General features: G+C 41.4%; 1 protein-coding gene across 1 annotated transcript; it reads left to right on the top strand.

Annotated features, from left to right (window-relative positions):
* Positions 1–5916: 5916 nt before the first annotated feature.
* LOC148687629 (uncharacterized) lies at positions 5917–7992 on the top strand. Its single transcript, XM_088655387.1, has 4 exons — positions 5917–5933; positions 6694–6868; positions 7351–7737; positions 7858–7992. Exons 1-4 carry the CDS (start codon positions 5917–5919, stop codon positions 7990–7992), a joined length of 714 nt encoding a protein of 237 aa, XP_088511513.1.
* The last annotated feature ends 10168 nt before the right edge of the window (positions 7993–18160 follow it).

Genomic DNA, 18160 nt, shown 5'->3' with positions numbered 1-18160 from the left:
ACAGACAAACTGAGTGATAACACAGTTTAATCTCACATTGGAGTTTTTTGTGTCCTTTGTGAGAGGACTTATTAATGTATTGTTGCAGGAATAGCATAGGTCAGTGGCATCAGTCAGCAGCAAGCCTAAAAACTGCTTCCCTATGGGGCGGGAGGGAATTATATTTTTACACAGCTGCCAATGATGGTGTTTGACTCCCAGCATATTACTACTGAGGAAGGACAATGTATGGAGAAACTGGCCAATCTGTTCAATGGAATTAGTACCCTACAAGGCAACTATAGTGACATGCTTAGATTTAGGCTTGGACTTTGTGCAGGGTAGCAGCACAAAAATAAACCAACAAAACACCCTAGACTAGGGGTTCCCAAACTGTGGTTCATGGACCACCAGTAGTCCACATACATCATCCATGGAATGTATGTATAGAACGCTTACATTCCAAATTATATGGAATTCAAATTGTAATAACGTAAGAGAAAAGAAGCAATAAAAATACAATTAAAAAACCACACAGCACCAAGCACAGCACATTACAATTGCTACTGTACAACAGGCAGAAAAATCATTAAGTGGTCTTTCAAAGACCCCGGGCCATATTCACGTGGTCCAATAGGGGGGAAAGGTTTGGGAATCACTTAGAATAAAGAGCTGGCTAGTTCACATGAGGTAATATTTGGGGCTCACAAGCTGATTTTAGGGCTGCCATATTTCAAAAAGTCAAAATCCAGACACATAAGTTGTTGAGCTATTTTTAAGGAAAATTGCCAAAACCAACACTTCCGACATTTTTGCGATTTCCGCCCGGACACTGCTTCCGACTGCAGTATTCTGGCTATGTCCAGGAAATTCTGGACATTTGGCAACCCTAGATTCATACTATCCCTACAGGGACATGGCTACAGTACTGACTACTTATATCTGCAGAGGGCATTGAGAAAATTGTGGGTGACAAAGTCTTCAACATAGCGATGAGCCAACGGGGAACAAATCCGCATTACAGGATGGGACTAAAGATTCTGTGTGGGTTTTTGTGGACAAATCCATATTAAACCTTAAAAATACACAGACAATTGTTTAACATAAATATTAAGGCCGGGAAACACAAGGTGACTTCGGTTGTGAGTCCAAAGGATGCCTGTCTCTCTTTTTTTTGTTGGTTTTTAAAAGTAATTTCAGCCACCTAAAACAGGCTAGCCAATAGTACCACTGCACCCCATAAACTTCCCTGGGAGTGATACTCAAGGGGAATTGTCAGGGGACCTCAGTACAGGGACCAGCACCTCGACCAGTGAGAGCAGCAGCAGCGGGTCAGGTGGGGGTAATGAGGAAGTTAGCGGGATGGAGCAGTTAAGGCTCAGCGATGTAGGAGAGCCCTTGCACCGCCCTGACCAACAGGTGGAGGGGAGCAGGCAGCCGGTTCCGTCGCCTGATTTAAGGCGCGCACCGAAACGTAAGGTCAGGGGGCGGCGTTTTGGGGTTCCCAAGCTCTTATGCTGGACGCGTAACAGGAGGCGTCCACTCCCGGATTCTGCGAGTGACTGAGAGGTCATGTTCTTTGCCATCTTTGCACTGTAAATACTATGCACAGTAAAACTTTTAAAGACAGAGCAGACTCGGACGTTGTTACTCAAGAGTAGCTGCAACAGCACCGTGACAGGAATTTTATGTACATGTTATGTATTTTATTTTCAAGACCTCCTTGGAGTCTCAGGCAAAATCAAACATTAAACATGGTGTCAAATGGCTGCGGCTTCCAGCACCACCTTGTGAGATCTTGCCAGAACCTGTAAGCTTCACCCACTTCTCCTTGCTTTGGCAGTCGTGGCAGGTGGGCAGGGCACACACACACACCACAGGAGAAATGGCAGCAGAGGCAAGTTATTGTGAGAGTGCCACAAGATCTCATAAGTTCTCACCAAAAGCCACTGCTGCTCCTCACTTCTCTGGCGGCAGTGACAGTATTGTCTGATACTCCACTGCAGCCCCTATGGACATAGCCTTTCCGTGGCTATTCATGACTGGTACAATCCAGACTTGATTGCTGCTGTAGGCTATCTGTGGATTTGCCCTTCCAGCTATTCAGAAACTTCAGGTGGTTCAGAATATGGCAGTCAGATTATTCAGTGCCAGTGATTGCTGGCTAGGACCGGTGGGAGTTGTCACCCACAACATATGGAGGGCAGCACGCTAGCTAACGCTGTGCTAGGTCCTGTTCTAAACACACATATAAGCAAGATAAAGGTCATTGAACTGGGGGGGGGGAAGCAAACCAAAGAACTGGATACTAAACACACAGCAGCAGAGCCAAACAACACATTTAAAACACATCCAGTGCACATTTACAGCACACAACTTCTCCCCAAAAGTTATGATAACTGTAGTTTTTTAAGGATGCTGGGAATTTGTAACATTCTGAAGAGGAAACTATGGTTCCCAGGATTCTTTAGGGGAAATCTTTAGGGGAAATCATGTGCTTTAAATGTCTGTTGGATGTGCTTTAAATGTATGGAGTGGGATAAGAATGAACAAAATCGAAAGTAGGATAAAGAGTATAAAGTTTAAAACATTTGTCTTGCTTTTTCTTGGGGTTTATTTAAACTTACCTTTAGCTATAAAAGGCTATATATAAAATGAAGTAGTATCCCTCGTGCAATGCTGTCTTGCTAATTAGAATTATAAAGTACAGACCAAACTACGGGTATGTCCACAAGCTTACAGTCAAAATTTTGCTGAAATGTATGCTCTAACTCTTCACATTAAGAATATTATGTTTAAACTCAGTAAGTTTTGTACATCATTCACAATACCATAAATAGTCAGATTTGGCTTTGGGTTTTCTGACTGACCAAGTTTTCCTACCAACATTACTGGAGTTGTATTGTTGATTGTATGGGGGAAACAATGTTGTTATTTTTTCAATCATTAAGTCCTACAGCTGTACAAATAGCATAGGAATGCGTATTCTTTTCCCTCTTGGCCTTAAAATTATGCATGCCCAGCAAATGCTCGTAACAATTGCTTCTTAAGTCACTGAAATTTAAAACCATTCAGTTTCCCTGTAAAGAGCTCCCAGCGCCTTTTGATGTGAAACTTGGATAAGCTTAAATGTGGAGAACTAATAAAATAATAAAAAGACCCCAGAGGTGTTTATAGATTTCAATTATCTCTTGCTTTTCTATCCCAGGCCTGGACTAGGTCGGAATGTGTTGGTCTCTCAAGTACTACTTGAGTCTAGGCTGCATTTTTATGCTGGCTGGTTTCACATTCTCCTAGGCTGCTTCTTTGTAGCTGAATCGCCTTAGTGGGGTTAGTGTACAGAGGTGCTAAGGACTCCCCTAGACAAAGCAGGCATGCTTCACAAAAGCAAAGGAGCAAAAGGAAACAAAATTGAATCTCTAGCACCCAGCTCCTGAGCAAACAGACAAAACTAATGGATCCCCTCTTGCTCCTCCCATCCAATTACTGTGATCCAGTAGAGAGAATATGGCAACATCAGTTCACACAAATTCTAATGTTCTTAATCCCTTCCATACATATAAACCTCACATTCACCAACATTACTTCATTACCAAGCCACCCAGGCAGACTGAGTGTCGGAATGGACCCACCAGCTGCAAAAACCTGCCTCCTTCAGGTTTTAATCAGCTAATGAGGGATATGCAAATGACAAGCTTATGGGATTATGGCTTGTCTAACAGCAGTCCTCCCCACAGTGATACAGTACTAATACAGGTGTTAGTAAACTGGTTATTCGGCCCCAACTAATTTAGGTCCATTCACGCTGCGATTGTGCTTGCGGCCTTGTCATTTGTACCAATGTTTGCAGGCCCAGTGGGAGCTCTGTTAGTACTGTGGTGGGTCCGACATGAACTCCTGGTTGTCAGATATGATGTTAATAAATCCTATTGGTTTGGTATTTATGATGTTTCTTTATGGCCCCCTGCCTCCTTTGCTTTGCCTGAATCAGTCCATGGGAAATAGCCATGGATCAGTCAAAGGGGAATTTAATTAAATGTTACTTACCATTTATATGGACTTTTCACATACTTCGTTGGGTAAAGGGTGAACCTTAGCAATAACTCATTTAACCTCCATTTTCTCTTGGCCACAAGGAGCCAGTTCTCAGTTGTCTGAGAAGGGGAATATAGTTAAAGTGCCAACACTAAGGAGAAGAAATGTAGAACAGCATTGGGTTAAAGAGGAAAAACTAATTTTAAAAATGAGAAGCACTTTTGTAATACAGCTTGGGCTGCTGATTTCAATTGCAGACCGCAGCTATCATTCATTTTGTTTCCTTAAAAAAAGCTGGCGGCATTGCTTTATGGTGCAGCTGTTTAAAAAAATGACAACACTGGGAAATCATTGTGGGAAACACCAAAAAATTAGATGTCAGAAGAAGAAATCTAGAAAGGCATACAATATAGTATGAAAGTATGAACTGTTGTTCTTCAAGTCTCATATATCACAACTTGGACAAAGTAGTCTGAGGGATGTGTGGTGATCAGTAGGCTAACTGCTTAAGTCTGCAACCCTCAGTATAAGTCCACTGAAACATTAGCCTGTTGAAATATTTGTCCATTTGCTTATTTATTAGGATTACTTAAACCCTGAACTTGAACCATAGAGGTCTTTAGAATCAGTAAAAAATAAAATAAAAAGTAATTACAAAAAAGACTTTCCCATCATTAAAAATAAAAGTAGCATCAAGAAAACCAGCGCAAATTACAGATTAATCAGAATAAGTAAAGAAACAGCAGATGTCCTTCAAACTAGAATAGGGTACTCATATTAGTGCAACACATTTTCATATCTGATATTGGAAAGAGCTGATAATCCTCTACAAACCGGCAAAAAACTGAGGTAATTTGCTGGTGTATACAATTAATACATGTAACAGTGCAGACAGATGACTCTCAGAAGGATTAGTGGTTGAAATCTATGGTGAGGAGAGGTAAAAACACAACGGTATGTGAACAAGCAAACTTGTACATTTTATAAAATAGGATACTTGGTCCCTTCAAATGTTAATCACTTAAAGGCGTCCACCCTTTCTCAGGGACAGTGAAGCATCACCTCTGCACCTAACTGAGTGGCTCCTAACTCTGTCCCAACCAATGCCCACATATTGGATGTGGACATCTAACAAGAGGAAGCCTATGTATGTGGACCTCTATCAGAGCTGGAACTCTTTGTTCATAACTGGGAAAATTAGTACTTCACATTATTTTCCAGTGCAGCAAATAATTCCAATGAAAACCATAGGACCTTTGGTTCTGCAGTTGCAGGACACCTCAGTACATCCAAATGCTGATGTCGAACACCGTTCCTGATTTTGTCTCATTGAACTCAAGAAGAATTATTTCCAAGTAGGCATGCATAAGACTGCACCATCAGGCATATAAATTGCTTAGGTATAGTTGAGAAGAATAATTGTTATTGTTTTAGAAAGTAAAAAGTATGTGTTCTAAGCTACAGTTTAAACAATGAGTTGAAACAGCAGAAAGGGAGAGTTACTTTTAGAAAACCTTGAGGTCAAATCAGACTACTAGCATATTTATTGTATGCCTTTCCCTAACAGAATAAAGTGTCAAAGGTTAACTACTGGCTAACTCTGAGGGCAAGGTATTATTCAAAATTTGGTCCTTAAAACATTTGCTAGAGGACTTATCTGTTAGCTTTGTTTGGAGTCAGTATGTTTGCCAACAGGGAAAGTATTTAGAAAGTGTAGGGGATGGGAGGAATTTGTAGAAGAGCATTCTACAGTCTCTTGTCACTGTAAAAACTGAAAGGCACCAGTAGTTTGGGATCTTCTTCCTAAAAAGCACAGAAACAAAAACCACTATATTTGTTCGGAAGGAGGCTTACAGTGCAATCCTAGACATGCCAACTCAGAAATGAATTCCATTAGATTCAATGAAACTTGCTCCCAGGTAAGGTCATGTACAGTTGCAGTCTTAAGGAGTAGGATTCCCTGTAAACAAAGTTTTAAAGGAAGTTTTCAGTTCTGCTTAAAGTTTTCTGAGCTTTAATAAAATAAGGGGTAGAAGGCACATTCCATTAATAAAATGAGGAATTGAGGAGCAAGACCCAGAGCCGACAGGGATGCTGCACCCTGGCTATGAGGGACCATTGCTGCCCAAGAGTCTGAGCAACTAAAAGGATGTAGGCAGTAGGGTCTTGCCTAATAGCCTTATGCTTGGCTATATCCCAGTATCTGCAATCTTGGTTACCATGGATGTAACATCACTATACACCAATATACCTTAGAGGAGGCTTGACGCATTGTGGAAAACATATTCCTCTCTAGAGAAATCCAACAACCACCTATGTTTTTTCTCATGGAACTGGTTGACATCGTTTTTGAACATAATTTTTTTTCAAATTTGATAGTGAATTCTTCTTGCAAACTAAGGGAGTGGCTATGGGGAGTGCATGTGCCCCTAGCATAGCTAATCTTTTTATGGGAAAGATAGAGGAAGAGTACCTGATGAATTCAATGGCCAACCCTTTTTATGAAAAAATACTATTTTACAAACACTTCGTGGATGATTTGTTTTTAATCTTTGAATCACCGGAAAACATAACCGGATTTTTTTCGTGGTGCAACACGATACACTCTAGCATTAAATATACTACACATTTTCACACACAACAAATAACTTTCCTTGATACTATCGTATTCGGGGATAGTGTGAATAAGTTAGCTGTAAGATCCTTTAAAAAACCCACGGATAAACCTTCATATTTACATTATAAGTCATATCACCCGATGAGTTTGAAACAGAACTTACCATATGGCCAATTTCTAAGAATTAAACGAAACTCTACTTTCTCACATGACTACCACAGAGATAGCAATAACATGGCACAAGATTTTCTATCCAGGGGATATCCACAGAAAATAGTCAAATCGGCACAATCTAGAGCAGGCTTCCCCAAACTAAGGCCCGGGGGCCGGATGCGGCCCGCAAGGCTCTTTTATGCGGCCCCCGGGACCCCTGCCACCACCCGCTCTTAACTGCATGGCACGGCGCAGCTGCCCACTTCCAGATAGCCAGAGCATTGGAAATAGCTTGTGCGCATGCGCAAGCGTTGTTTCTGGCACACTTCTGGGCCGGAGGAGGCCCATGCACACAAGCTATTTCCAGTGTTCTGTGACCTGGAAGTGCACTGGAAATCATGTGTGCGCACACATATGGGCGCGCGCTCCCACGTGCTCTGGCCCGCAGCGCAATCGGCGCTGGCAGCACCGGCCCTCGGCAACGGAAGTTTGGGGACCCCTGATCTAGAGCATTCTATAAACCTAGAAACAGTCTGTTTGAGGAACATACAAGACAGGAAAACTAGCCAATTATATATGCACTGGATTTCACTCCTTTGGCTTATTCCATCAGTAGAATCATTAAAAAACATTGGCATTTGGTAAAAGATTTACCGGGATGTGCCAGAATTCCACAGATAGGCTATCGTAGAACGAGGAATCTTAAAGATATGTTGGTACACACGGCCATTTCTGATGCGCGCCAGACCCAGAGCAGTATACGGGGCCACTTTAAATGTGGAAGGTGTGCCGCCTGTGAATTAACGCAAGAAATTAAGGAATTCACAATACCTGGTTCTTGCAAACCTGTCTGGATGGAGTCTTTTACTAATTGTAACTCTCGAGGAGTTGTGTATGCCCTACAATGCAATTGTAAATTATGGTACATAGGGAGTACTATTAGACTGGTGAAGGCGAGAATCTTGGAGCATAAAAATTGAATACTTAATAGAGTTTTGGAGGCACCACTTACGTCCCATTTTATTGAGCAAAACCATAGAGCTACGGACTTTAAATGGTTTATTATTTATAAGCACAAACACTCTGGAATAAATGCTGAAGTTTTGAAAAGGAAACTACACCAAAAAGAGGCATACTGGATACATAGATTCGGATCATTAGCACCCACGGGGTTAAATCTCCAAGCAGAATTCAGTGCCTTTCTATAAATGAGGAATTTCAAGGATTTGGTGGGGAACGTTTTTATCCTATTCATGAGATTATTAACAGTTGTGTATCTTTAAGAGTTGCTGGTGTTGTACTTCTTGCAAGGAGTGGTTGATTTGAAATGATTTACTGATTGAACCTTGTATTTAACCTTGTAAGTAACTGTTGCATTTTCATCATTCTTTGAGAATTGTGAGCTTCGGTAGTCTTGTTAAGCTTTTGCACATGAACCTTTGGTGAGTATTTTAAACATTTCTGTACAATGTTTTAAAGAAATGTATAAGTATTTATGGTGCATCATATAAATTTATACAAATTTATTACTTAAGAAAGAGTCCGCCCCCTGAGGAAACCATTCCTGTGAAACGGGGAAGAAGCTGGCCGCCCGTCAGATGAGATAAGAACGTATGAGAAGAGATAAGAATGCATGATACATCATAGCACTTTACTATCGGACTTGATTATTGCACTTTATACTGGACTTTTAAGACTTCGAGCATGAGATTTTGTACACATTTTTGAAACTCCTTGTATATGTGAAGGTTGTTGGTGCATATATTTTTAAATATTTGCACTTCACGGTGGTTTACCTTTTCATTGTAACCACATCACGGTGGTTTACCTTTTCATTACCCTTTCAAGCTTGGCTATAGAAGCCAGATCAAGGAAATGGGCTTCCTACCAGTTACCATGAATTGGAATTGGGCACCCCAGCTGGAGTACTTAACTTTACCCTATTAGTTTTTATGTTTCTTGCATACCTGCAAATGGTAACCAGACTAGACTAATAAGATTTTATGTATGATTATTGTGTAATTTATGCTTTATGCAGCTTAGTCCTGTGTTTTATGCTATGAGCTGGCTATGTGCATTTTGTGCTAATTCCTGCTATACATGAAAAAAGTGTGTGAATAAAGCCGAAGACATTATGCCGCCTGAGGCAAACTATAGAATGCACCCCACTACCATGCCTCACTCCTTCAAAAAACAGGGGCTTGCCACATGCACCCAAGCGCATGGGAAGAAAAGCCAGGGCCGTCCTACTTGTGCATGCACTTACTTGGGTTATTTATTTGCCGTTTAAGAGAATGCACCACCAGCTCCACACAGGCACCCATAGCCCAAAATGCCCTCGGTTTACTGACCGAAATGCAATGCACCACACAATAATGAGAAAGGGAGGGCAAGCAAGCACGAAAGCAACACACAAAGCGGAGCTGCTCACCTCCACGCCAAATATCCTGAGCAAGAGTAACAGCAAAAAGTGGTGAAAGCTGCTTATTCCCCCCTTTTCCTGGAACATGCCACTTCCTTCACCTCTTTAACCAAAGGAGAACCAAGACTGCAACCACACATTCACAACTAGGTTTCTTTGGAGGTAAATCTCTGTCCCACCCAGTGAGAAGGGTCTTAGTTCTACATCAGTGTGTGCAGGGTCACAGCCAAACTTGGAAGCAAAACTCACTTTCTAAATAAATTCATACAGCACAATTAGCCCCCAGGAACTGCTTAGCCCCACTTCCCTAGCCCATTTGCAAAGAGCGCTGCTTTGTTTTCCTGGCAGCGGCAGAGGTGGTATGTGTGTGATGGGGCAGAGAACTGGAGAAGAAACATAAAGGGCAGCCCAAGTAGAATCTCTGCAGCACTCCTCCAAGGTACTGTGGGAAATTAAGATTGTTGCCTCAAAGCTGCCTACTCCTGCGATTAGGGAAGAGAGGCAGAACCAAGGGCACTTTGTCAAGGGCTCTCTCAGACCTGGAGCCAGCCCTGACTAGGCCTCAAAAACATCCTCTAGTGCAGCATGAGTAGCTACTTTTCAAGGAACAAAGGTGAGAAAGCCAATGTGTGCACGCATTCACTTGTGTGAGCCTAAATGGGGTCTTTGGACTGGAGCCACAGAGTGCCAGTCAGGAATGCTTTTAACGTAACGTTGTAAGCATATGAAAAGTTTTGGAATTCTAACCTAAGCAGTCGGTGAAGTCTCTGAACAGAAGATAATAGGGAGCTTTTAAAAGGCAAACAGGATTCGAGGACTGACTAAACAGAGATAAATTGCTCAGATCTTAACAAATAATTTAAGCTTTTCATCCTTCTTTTTGCAATTATACTCTGCTTCCTAGAAAACAACTTCTATGGTACCAAGAGATCCTCTAAAGTACTTATTTCTGAAGAATCAAAACATATAGAAAATGGAGTTTTAAAAAGTACACTTGAGGTTGGGATATACAAACCAATGAGCAAATGTTTCTCACTAGTGAACATTGGACTAGGGTTGTTCATACATAAGTAACAAATATTTGGGACCAGTGTTATGTCCTATATTTCACATGAGCAGCACACAGCAGGATTAGGAAAGACCTGTCAAATTTTTGATTTATTGATCTTGCTATCAGCTGCATGACAACCATTCCTTACTCCTGGTCACATATTAAACTGGTGATGCAACGAAACACTAAGGCTGCAATCTTTTGCTCACTTACATGGAAGTAAGTCGTGTTTAATTTAGGGGGGATGTACTTCTGTGTAAGGGACACAGGTGGCGCTGTGGGTTAAACCACAGAGCCTAGGACTTGCAGTTCAGAAGGTCGGTGGTTTGAATCCCTGCGACGGGGTGAGCTCCCGTTGCTCGGTCCCAGCTCCTGCCAACATAGCAGTTTGAAAGCATGTCAAAGTGCAAGTGGATAAATAGGTACTGCTACAGCGGGAAGGTAAACGGTGTTTCCGTGTGCTACTCTGGTTCGCCAGAAGCGGCTTTGTCATGCTGGCCACATGACCTGAAAGCTGTACGCCAGCTCCCTCAGCCAATAACGTGAGACGAGCGCCACAACCCAAGATTCAGTCACGACTGGACCTAATGGTCAGGGGTCCCTTTACCTTTACCTTACTTCTGTGTAAACATGCTTAGGATAGTGCTGTAAGCTTTACTCAGTTTGCTGCTTCCAGAATGTACCTTCTATTCCCCAAATTTTGAAATAAAATATGTTTAGATTTGCTTTTTAATGTTTTACAGTCATTTTGATGGGTTTAACAACTATAACCAACCACCTGTCATTCAGGGACAGGAGTGAGAATATAGAATTACATTTGCTCTATGGGGTTGTGTGTCAAAAAATCTCTTTCAAAGTGACACATCATTATAAAGAAAAGTATAACTATTCAGCCTAATCCTCAGCATATTCGCTCAGAAGGAAATCCCAATGAGTTAAATGAAATTTGCTCTTCAGTAAGTGTGCTTATGATTGCAGCCTTACCTAAAAATGACTCCAAAAAATCCACTAGTTCAGGAGCCATGGAAAACCCGACTGCTGCCTCTTTAATTTGCCAAAACAAATAAATTCAGAGACATACCACCTTTGATACTGGAGGCAGAACACAATCATCATGAATAGTAATAATAATAATTTATTATTTATACCCCGCCCACTCTGGGTGGCTTCCAACCGAATATTAAAAACAGTACAGCATCAAACATTAAAAATTTCCCTAAACAGGGCCACCTTCAGTTGTCTTCTAAAAGTAAAATAGTTGCTTATTGCCTTGACATCTGCTGGAAGGGCGTTCCACAGGGCGGGTACCACTACCGAGAAGGCCCTCTGTCTGGTTCCCTATAACCTCACTTCTCGCAATGAGGGAACTGCCAGAAGGCCCTCGGTGCTGGATCTCAGTGTCCAGGCTGAATGATGGGGGTGGAGACGCTCCTTCAAGACTGCTGCCTCTTTAATTTGCCAAAACAAATAAATCAGGGTGTGTGTTTGTTTTTTACAAAATCTGATCTCTGCCAATCACTATAAAAACATGAATAGGAGGATTTCTAATCTTTTTTTAGTAATGAACAATTCATCAACCTTTATATACACTGCCTTGTCAAAGCCAAATTACCATGTTAAGTAAGCAAATATATATCCATGCAATATTTTATAGTTTCTTAATATCCCATGGTCTCTAATGCACCTTTGATCGTATCTGGAGGAAGATGGGTTTGAAATGAAAGCAAATAAATAAAATATGTCCAAATGGAAATACTGTTACTCCTCAGAACGAACAGTTAAATAACAATTTATGCCATGTGCAGTTGTAGTAAACCATCTCTCATTTCTCCCCACCTCTCCCCATAAACAAGAAGCTGGAAAATCTCTTCCCCCAATTCCCTTCTCTAAGTCCTAAGCTACTCAAATTGGGCATTTGTGACTACCTTCTAAGAAGATTATCAAGCCAGATGACCCCAAACAGCAGTGGCACCAATTAGCCACCATTCAATATTAATAAACAGTATGATGATAACAAATAAAAAGATTGATTCTTCAGATGCAGGAATCATTTTAATTAATTTAATCCTTGCTGAAAGATCAGCTGTGCACAGTGCTGCTTGCCAGCGGGTACCATTTGTCCCTACCTCTCCCCATCACCTAAAGCCAGTGAATATGATCAGTAGCCAGCACTTAGGGAACAATAAGAAACAGATTGTACTGTCAGGCTTCATTAAAGATCATCATTAGTATTCCAATTTGGAAACAGTCAATCTATCCCAACCTTTTAGCCATTCTTTGGGGTTGCTTTTGTGGAGTTTGGTTCAGCTGCTGAACGTAAAAGGTGGCGGGGGCGGGGAATACCACCAACCCGAGATTTAGAGAGAAGGATGGATCTCCTTGATGCCTGTCAGTCGAAAGCTTAAAGGTAAAACTCTGGGGATAGAAATATTATGCAAGTGTTTTTAAACGATATCATGTGCAGCTGCTTGTCACTGTGAGAGATTGTACGGGCAGTGAAATTTTTCTTAAACAACCCCTTAATGATTACATGTGGGAATGGAATTGACACGGGCGATGCTTTCTTTTATTCCACTGCTGAGTTCTTTCGGGGCTGTAGAGCCTGAGATGGGCTGTGTGTATTTCATTTTGGTCTCGCAGCAATTGGCATTTTGAGCTAACTGTGAGAAGGAAAGAGAGCGCAACTTGTGGCCAGAGGCAGTGCATGAAAAATGGGATGGCAAACCCTGATCTCCATAGGTAACAATTACATTGCATGCCTCATGCAGGGATGCACATATGCTCCAGATCTGGTGATTGTGCATTCTCCACTCTTCCAAGGAGGATCATATGCAGAAGCCTGTAAGATAACTACTGTATTCTCAAGGACAACAAAAATAAATATTAGATGAAAGGTAAATACTGAAAGGTAAATGAAATGGTATTTTACTGCAATCCTGAGCTGTGTGCACCCCAAACACCTAAATCAAGGTAGCAATGCTAAGCATACTTACTTTGAACACAGACTTCTGAGTAAACATCTATAAGATTGTGCTGTAAGGGTAACACCCTGGGAAGCAAATGAAGGTTTGTTTCCTCCATGATTCAGAAATTAGACCAGGGCAAGGTGGAGAAAATATGTTTGATACAAATGGGACAAGGAAGTTATACTGTACTTGCATCCCATTGATTTCACTGAAAATTTAGTGCAACTATCTTAGCCTTGATCCAACCCAATATTAGGCACAAACCCACTTTTTATTCTTAAAAAAGAGAAATGTATATGTATTGGTGGGACTCAGAGAAAAGCCCGTGGAATAAATTTTGCTGGAAGGGCTATTCTGTGAACTGTTATAGAAGATCTATTGAAAGACTTAGTGCAAGTGTGCATCACAAAATGTTTTCTGAGAGATTGTGCAAGAGCTTGTACTAACAGAAGACCACCACTGGATTTCCATTTTCTTCCCTTGAACAAGGAACCTGCAGTAATTCAGCAAGAGTCTTTCTGCTCATGGAAGATATGTTCAGCTTACAGGACAGATCTGGAGTCAACCCATATATAGTCCACATGTAAACACACATACAAGTATGCAGAACATACTTGCCATTACCACTTTACAATTTGATTTTAATATTTTCACTGTTGTGCTAACATTATTGTAAGTCGTCTTGGAACTGTTAACAAAATGCATTTTAAATGAATCAAATAATATTGATATTACAAAGTATATAAGCAGTTTAAGCAGCTTTCTTATTTTTTTATCTTTTGCCATTTGCATTGATAACTGACTTTGAATATGAGATCATTGTTTATTTTAAAAGCACTTGTTGTGATGAAAATTAACCTGAGTTGGAAAAGTTGTTCTATATCTGAATTCTGGAAGGAGCTCCAGCTGCTGATAGCCAGCTTTAAGGCCAAGGCTGGATAAGGCCCAGTGGCGGAGCTTCATGCTCTGGCACCGGAGTTGGGGCTGGCACCCATTCTGGGGGCGGGGCATGCCTCCCGGAGGGGCAGGGCATGCGTTCCAGGGCCGTGGCGCGCCTCCCGGAGGGCCGTGGCACACCTCCCAGGGGCACGGCACGCGTTCCGGGGCCGTGGCGCTCCTCCCGGAGGGGTGTGACACACGGTCCGGGGCGGGGCACACATTTTGGGGGCGGGGCAGGGTGGGCGCCCGCAATGGTGCCCCTTGGAGCCCGCCACTCAGGGCAGCCTGCCCCCACCGCCCCTATCTTCCTACACTCCTGATAAGGCCCCACTGAAATCTGCAATGATGTCATCTGCAGTAGAAGTAATCTCTCTCTCTCTGGCTCAATTAAGGAGGTGCATGTCAACACAAATCTGGATTCTGCTTGGCTGCATAGCCTTTGGACCATTACTGTTGGGGAGACCCAAGGGTAGGGCCTTCTACTTGCTCAACAATGCCAAGCTCTTCTTGATACAGTGGTACCTTGGTTTATGAACTTAATCCATTCCGGAAGTCCATTCTTAAACCAAAGCATTCTTAAACCAAGGCGTGCTTTACCATAGCAGCAGGGGAATCAATTTACACTCAGCAGGAAGCGGAACATGTTCTGCTTCCAAGGCAAAGTTCACAAACCAAAACACCTACTTCTGGGTTTGCAGCGTTCTTAATCCAAGTTGTTCATAAACTAAGCTGTTCTTAAACCAAGGTACCACTGTATTTTAATTCTTCTTAGATTTTCTGGCGTGGATGGGAATATGTCTGGGTGGTACGCTCACTGGCTTAACAGTGTCATCAATGTGAAGTTTATACACACACACACACACACACACACACACACACACACACACACAGTGGTACCTCTACTTATGAATTTAATGTGTTCCAAACACACATTTGTAAGTCGAAAAAAATTGTAAGTCGAATCCCATAGGAATGCATTGGGAGAAAAAAAAATGTAAGTCGAAGCAACCCTATCTAAAAATTCGTAAGTAGAAAAAATCCTATCTAAACTGCATCCAAGATGGCGGACAGAGCTCCATTTGTAAGTAGAAACATTCGTAAGTAGAGTTATTCGTAAGTAGAGGTACCACTGTATATATTTAAAAGCTTTTCAATTCCTTGACACATTTTCCTTCATGAGTTTAGAGGGTTTGAATCATCTTTCAACAGTCTGCTTAGGCCAGAGCATTCTGGTATCATGGTCTGGATGAAGGAATGGATCTGCCATATACAAAAGAGGACTGATTTTCTTCCATTGACTTCTGTGAAAAACACACTTGTTTGCAAATAAACATGACTGGGATCAGGCTATGTGGCTAATAAACACAAATAGCCACACTGCCTGAACCTAGGTATGTTTATTGCAATTCTTTCTTCTTTCTTTGGCAATCACTTGTAGCCGAGTAAGATTGTCTTCCATAAACACAGTTTTAACAATGAGTTCATAAGTGGAGTCCAATTCTGGATCCACACGTCCTTCCACAGTGGGGACATTGGTTCCCGTGTGGGAATTGATCACAGTGTGGATTTGCCAAGCGTGCCTTCCTCTAAGCACATTTCTCCCTTGCGCTCTGAGTTTGAGTGTCTTCAAAGTCCATGACACCTTTGGTAAAGGCTGTTCTCCAACTGGAGCGCTCGCAGGCCAGTGTTTCCCAGTTGTTGGTGTTTATACTACTTTTTTAATAGATTCACCTTGAGATAGTCTTTAAGCCTCTTTTGTTGACCACCAGCATTACACTTTCCATTTTTAAGTTTGGAATATAGTTGCTTTGGAAGACGATAATCAGGCATCTGCACATGACCAATCCAACGAAGCTGATGTTGAAGAATCATTGCTTCAACACTGGTGAACTTTGCTTCATCCAGTACACTGATATTAGTTCGCCTGTCTTCCCAAGTGATGTGTAATTTTTTTTCGGAGACACCGTTTATGGAATCTTTCGAGAAGTTATTGCAATTAGCCCCACTGGCTTCAATGGTACTTAAGCTGCAGTCCTATGCACACTTACCTGGGATGCACATAAGCTCCACTGAAGACTCTCTTCCAAGTAAACATGCAAAGAATTGCACTGTTACTTCTTAATATGTTCACATAACATTGAAGTCAAACTCAGACTACGGTACTTCTTCATTACTTGGTGTATGAAAAGGGTTTCATTAGGAAGCAGAAATTCTGCATAGCTACTAAGAAAGTTCATTTAAGTAAAAAAAATAAAAAATGGGGGAGGAATATAATTTTTCCTGTGTGTGGAATTGTGCTTTTCTGCCCTTCTATAAGATGTTTTAAATTTTTGTTTTTGTAAAAAGCATCAGGGATGCACTGGGAAAATCAGACAAAAGATCAGCAGAACATTACTGAGCTGAAAAGACAATGTAAAGTTTCAAGTCAGTAATTTCAAGACGCCTTATACGCAATACTTTTTTTTCCTCTTTAGAAAAGGTTTGTCAGTTTCACCCAATGTAACTAAGACTGATGCCCCAATCCTAAATATGTTTACTCAGAAGTAAGTACCATTGGTTCGGTGGGACTTTTGAGTTGGAGCAATAAAGGCTGTATTCTGAGACTTTTCTGAGAAAGAGTCCTTCCAGTCATAGTTGAGAATATATTTTCTCTGGTTAGAACCGCACTGCCCTCTTGTGCTTCTAATTGGAAATTGCAAGCAAACAATACTAAAGTGGGGTGCTACCGTTTAAGAAACGCAGGACTGCATTTGAGTGAGTTATGTCCAATAATTTTAGTTGGACTACTGTGAATATGCCTAACATTGGATACAAACCATGGCTTTGGAGCAGAGCATGGTTCAATACTGAAGTTCATTGTCGAATCTGTTCTGCTCATGCAAGCATGTTTTTTCACAGCATACACATGATGACATCATCATCAAAACGTCAGCTTCTTTTTTTAAAAAAATATAAATATGCAATAAGTAAAAATAATCAATTATACTTCCATGGTCATTGTTGGTGAGGAAGCTGGCTAGCACATTTTTTTGGCCATGGATGCTTTAGTTGACATTCCTGCATTGCAGGGAGTTGGGCTAGATGACCCTCGGGATCCCTTCCAACTCTAGAATTCTATGATTCTGTGGTGGGCAGTTTGTCATGTATTTAGTAATGTTTTGGTGGGAGCAGAAGATGGCCATTTCTCCCTCCTGGCACCTCAAGAAATATGAGCATACAGTACCTATTTCCACCAATTCCTGTATGCTGAAGGTATATCAGAATCTCAGCAACCCAGTTTGAAAGAACTGCGCTCTCAAGATTTCCCCATAGTACATGCGAGAAATTACCTTGAAGGTGGTAATCACAGTACATAGATCCAGTTTTTAATAATAATAATAATAATAATAATAATAATAAGGAAGCTTGTGCAAGACCTTTTTATCACTCTTGTGCAAGTAAATATTACTATTGCACAAGAATTCAGTTTTTAAAAAATAAAAATGGATTTGGATATGTGCATACATGTCCAGAATGAAAATAGAGAGAGTGAAGGAAGAATAGGTGAGGGAAGGGACAAAAGAACACAATGCAGATACTTTCATCAAGTTCTGCCCACTGGTGTTGACAGCAAGCAGTAGAAGATCAACAACATCCATGACTGGACGAAAAGGGGAATGGGGAGAAGCTAATGTGCCAAATGTGCACACAGAAAAATCAGAGCAGAATGACCCATTTGTGTTTTTAGGCCCCCATCTGGAAGCACCCACACAATGCTAAGTTTCTAAGTAGAGAGGTGCTGTGTTGAAGCCATGCCAGGAATCTAAAATATGATGAAATAGACTGTGGCACAGGCTTAGATTCTATTCCAGCTACTCATCCCTATTCCCTAGAGTTGAAACAATTCTGGAATTGTGCCCTGGGTTCCTGCACTGGAACAAATTAATTCTTTGAGATATCCATCCTTGTAACATCTTTGGAAAGCAATCTGTTTCTATTTGGTTGTGGGTTTTTTTTGT

Source organism: Zootoca vivipara, chromosome 1 (genome assembly GCF_965207765.1).
Source record: "Zootoca vivipara chromosome 1, rZooViv2.hap1.1, whole genome shotgun sequence".
Taxonomy (NCBI): Eukaryota; Metazoa; Chordata; class Lepidosauria; order Squamata; family Lacertidae; genus Zootoca; species Zootoca vivipara.
Note: the sequence above shows the minus strand (reverse complement) of the source record. Positions and strands in the feature narration are given on the sequence as shown.

What these genes read in the sequence shown, in the direction of transcription:
- LOC148687629 (XM_088655387.1), top strand. An exon ending in ACAGAGATAGCAATAACATG is followed by an intron (nt 6,869 to 7,350) that starts GCACAAGATTTT and finishes CAGGAAAACTAG; the next exon opens with CCAATTATATATGCACTGGA. An exon ending in GTACTATTAGACTGGTGAAG is followed by an intron (nt 7,738 to 7,857) that starts GCGAGAATCTTG and finishes ATTATTTATAAG; the next exon opens with CACAAACACTCTGGAATAAA.